This window comes from Rhinoderma darwinii, unplaced genomic scaffold (genome assembly GCF_050947455.1).
Source record: "Rhinoderma darwinii isolate aRhiDar2 unplaced genomic scaffold, aRhiDar2.hap1 Scaffold_738, whole genome shotgun sequence".
NCBI classification, from domain to species: Eukaryota; Metazoa; Chordata; class Amphibia; order Anura; family Rhinodermatidae; genus Rhinoderma; species Rhinoderma darwinii.
In genome coordinates, this window is record NW_027464300.1 from 224,146 (window position 1) to 228,740 (window position 4,595).

The 4,595-nt window shown below is 50.3% G+C and overlaps 1 protein-coding gene across 1 annotated transcript; it reads left to right on the forward strand.

Moving 5' to 3' along the window:
* The first annotated feature begins 317 nt into the window (after positions 1-317).
* Positions 318-1,139, forward strand: LOC142730023 (uncharacterized). The gene has a single exon (XM_075849336.1). The coding sequence runs from the start codon at positions 318-320 to the stop codon at positions 1,137-1,139; it is 822 nt and encodes a 273-aa protein (XP_075705451.1).
* Positions 1,140-4,595: the final 3,456 nt, after the last annotated feature.

Below are 4,595 nucleotides of genomic sequence, written 5' to 3' on the forward strand. Positions count from 1 at the left end.
AACATGGGGGTGGTGCTGGCCATTAATAACATTACTGCATCCTCTCCTCCGGTAGTTCAGTTGTTGCGACATTTAGTCTTGGTGTGCTTGTCTTTGAACGCGTGGGTGGTGGCGGTGCATGTGCCGGGGATACAGAATTGTATTGCTGATGCTCTTTCTCGCTCGCAATGGGACCGATTTCGGGAATTGGCACCGGGAGCGGACCGTCTCGGTTTGGCTTGTCCGGAACATCTATGGGATCTGGTCTCGGTCCCGTAGGGCACTTGGTGGAAAGGTCGTTGGCGCGCACAACGTGGAGTGCTTATTCTGCCTGTTGGATGCAGTGGGAGAAGTGGGTAAGAGTGTTGGGTAACGTCAGCACGGATCGAGACAGGTTGGTGGCACTTTTGTACTGGTTGGGGGACGCCTGGGAGGCGGGGTTTTCGTTGGCAAAGGTGAATCGTTTTATTTCTGCGTTGGCTTTTGGTTTTAAGTTACAGGGCTTTCGGGATGTATCCAAAGAATTCTTAGTGGTACAGGCTTTAAAGGGTCTGCGCCGAGGTAGGCTCGAAGCGGATTGTAGAAGGCCCGTGTCGTTTTCTTTTCTCATGTCTTTGGGCGTATCGCTAGTATCTGTCTGTCGTTCTTCATCCGAGGTGGAGTTGTTTCGGTTAGCATTTTCCTTAGCGTTCTTTGGGGCTCTTAGAATTGGCGAGCTGGTGTCACCTAGTACCAAGCGGGCAGGGGGGTTGAGACGGGGGGAGGTGAGCCTATATGGGGACCGGCTTGAGGTATGGTTGCGGCGGTCAAAAACTGATCAACTGGGTAAAGGCAAGCGGATAGTTTTGTTTTCCCTCCCGGGGTCAGCGATGTGTCCGGTCGCTTGCATGCGTGTTTTTAAACCACAGGCGGGGTCTCCCGAGTTGCCGTTGCTTTGTCACGAGGATGGGTCATTCTTATCCAGATTTCAGTTTGGCGCGGTGTTTAAAAAATGCCTGGCGGCGGTCGGCGTCGCGGCGGGTCCTTACTCATCTCATTCCTTCAGGATTGGCGCAGCAACTGAGGCGGGGCGCTGGGGGTTGGATGACGATGGGGTGCGGCGCATTGGCCGTTGGGAGTCCAACAGGTTTAAGTCCTACGTGCGCCCCCATTTGTTATGAGTCATGTTGCTGGTAACAACGTTTATGTGCTGGTATTTAATTTTCTTTTCCTTTTCAGATCAGCTTCCTTGTCTTGTATGGTTGTTGGGCCACTCTTACGTGCATTGGGGGGCTTTGAGGGCGGATGTCCGCCCTGATGGTCGCCAGTTGCGCATTCCGCGGCAGGACGCGGTTTTGCATTGGCTGGGATTTAGAGGTATGTCGTGGAGCAAGGTGTTAACGGAATTCTAGACATACTCTCGGCTGGATAGGGTTCCAGAAGTCTTGGTGTTGCACGTGGGTGGGAATGATTTGGGGGTCCGCCCCTTTCGGGAGTTGGTGCGGGATATTGTTGTGTTTGTGGGTTTCCTATCCCGGTTTAGTGATAGTTTGGTCGGACATTGTTCCTAGGAAGCATTGGCGGCTGGCTAGGTCAGTGGAGAGGGTCAATAAGGCTCGTATTAAAGTTAATCGGGCAGTGTCCCGTTTTGTGGCCAAGAACAGGGGCGTTTGTGTGCGGCACAGGGATTTGGAGTCAGGAGTGGGGAACTACTGGAGGAGTGATGGGGTTCATTTGACCGAGGTTGGGATTGATCTGTGGAGTCTGGCTATAGCAGAAGGAATTGAAAGGGCGGTGGTGGTGTGGCGGAACTCACAGGCTTAAGGTGGTCAAGGCCTGTTTCGCTGTGGCGGGGGGAGTCCTTGAGGTCGGTCAGTACGAAATGGTGGGGGGGTCGCATCGGGGGTATGCGTCCCCCAAAAAAGGTACATGGTGGAAGGCTTCATAGGGTGTTATCCCTTTGAGGTGGACTTCTGGTGGTTGGGGCCATCTGCAGAGGTGAGCGGTGCTTCCGAGCTGGTTTACGGCTGGAGGTAATGTCTTGGTGGTGGTGCAGATGGCTAACTCGAGGTATAAAAGGAATATCTAAAAATGGCTTCAAGGACTTCCCCTGCTCGGATTAATGTTAACGTTAAATGTTATTTATGATTATGACCCATGTTGGGTCATGTGAATTATTAGGAGGAATTCTCTGGTTGGATTCCTAATTAGTTATCCGAATGTTTCGGATTTTAAATTGCATTTTACAAATTTGTGAAATTAATAAACGGCTGCTGTGGCCATTTCACATCCAACCTCGGTGTCGCGTGTCTTTTTCTCAAGGTGGGGGAGGAGGTAAAAGAAGGGATAAGTAAAGGCTCATTAACGCACAACTCTACTTAGGCAAGTCATGATGATTAATGCGCTGATGTCATAAATACAAATGTTTATGACATAAAGAAGATTCCATATTAGAAGGTTTTACTGCCACATTCAGCGCCATATTGGATGGGACTGAGGACCTTGAGCTTGACTTCCCCACCAATGCCGACCTGATATAATTTGTAGGTTCTAGCAGGGAAACCCTTCACCCCAGACCACTTCTTCATTACAGTGATGCCATCCTCTTCATACGGGTTGTCTGTAATAGAGGGGGGTTTCCAGCAGGAGATCCCCCCCTATTAGCCAGAGCGGAGACAGGTGCTACAAGGAGGCATCTGCAGGACCCGTCTCATCCGTGGATCACCCATTCATTTTAATGGGTGACCAGGAAGAGAGACATCCGCCTAGCCAACCAGATCAGCCGATTTATGTTTTTTATGTCGTTCGTTCATTGTATTGTCTTTCCTTGAAAATCTGAGAAAATTTACAAATTCTGTTACAAATTCTATTTTGGCACATTCTAAGCCCAGAGGAAGGGCAATCCTCCAGCCATGGTTTCCCTAGAGGTTTCCCCCACAGGGGTTTTTTTCTTTCCTGCGTGCTGGAGGGTGACTCTTCGTGAGTCGGAGGTTTGCGATTTTGGGTTTGGTCATATAATATAATAAAAGTTTTGACCATTTAACACCCAATTATGTTTTGTGTCTTTATTTTTCATTCTTTGGTTTGGTGATTGGGATTCTGGGTCTATCACATATCACAAAATCATAAGGCCGGACATCTACTTCCCATACTGACATAGAATGGAGACAACAAGCGTTGCTGCACAATTAAGTGTACACATCCTTACATTAACCCCTTCCCGACATTTGCCGTATGGGTACGCCATGGAAAGCTATGACTTCCCGCAAATTGCCGTATCCATACACCAAATGTTTGGCACCGGCTGAGAAGCTGAGTCGGTGCCATCAGAGGCGTAGCTAGGTTCTCCAGCACCCGGGGCAAAGATTCAGTTTGGCGCCCCCCGCCAACCTCTTTCCCGACATCTCCTTCCCCCTCGCCGTGTTTGTTTTCTCTACCAATCGACGTGTCATTTCTTTTTCACATTTCTTTTTATGTAACGCGAGCATAAAAACATTTGTACATTTTACAAGCAATATGGTTCTATACACAACACCAGAACCAAGCTCAGTACATAAATACAACACCAGCACAAATACAGCTCAATTTAGTGCAACCCCTGCCGTATAGGAATTTTAGGGCCCCCTACAGCTAAATTTTCTGGGCCCCCCTACCGTGGCACCGCCTGTTAACGGTACTCCGTCCAGCACTATATCATGCTACCCAGGGCCGCCATCAGGGGGGGTATTATGGGTACTGATGTGAGAGGCCCGGCCAAACCTAATTGAAAGGGGGGCCCGGCAACTGCCGCGACTTGCCTTTGGTAGAAAAAAAACAGGCCCCTGCAATGGGGCCCGTTTTTTTCACCAGAAGAATGTCGTGAGCTGCGGGCCCCCCTTTCAATTAGGTTTGGCCGGGTCTCTCACATCAGTACCCATAATACCCCCCCTGATGGCGGCCCTGGGTAGCATGGGGGTCGTCATGGGGGCCGTCAAACACTGCCGCCCGTGCGCTTCCGCTCCGGGGTTCCGTCTGAGGTTTCCATCGGGTGAACCCGGCAACGGAAAGTGAAAGTGACAGCACAGCTTCCGTTTCCGTCCCCATTAGCGCAGTCGACTAAGCTATTGATTCCGTCCGAAAACCTGCAGGAACGGTGACGAACGGAAACCATTAGCGATGTTTCCGTCACCATTGATCTCAATGGTGACGGAAACATCGCTAATGGTTTCCGTTCGTCACCATTCCGGCTTGTTTTCGGACGGAATCAATAGCGTAGTCGACTGCGCTAAGGGTGACGGAAACTGTGCTGTCACTTTCACTTTCCGTTGCGGGGTTCACCCGACGGAAACCTCAGACGGAACCCCGGAGCGGAAGCGAACGGTGATGTGAACAGGCCCTAACACAAAAGTTTTGTATTTTTTTAAGCTGGTTCACAAAAAAAAATAATTCCAAATTCTACTGGACCAACTGCCTATTTAGAGACCGGCAGCAGCTCCAGGAGCGACATCATAAGGGACACACTAGGCGGATATGCTGAGTAAAACTACACAGCTTATCCGCCCGGGTAGCCGAAGGGAATTCTGCCCGCAAAACCGCACCAAATAGAGGCGCAGGTTTCGGGAGGCATGTCCGCTACGGGAATCCTGCAGGGAAAAAAA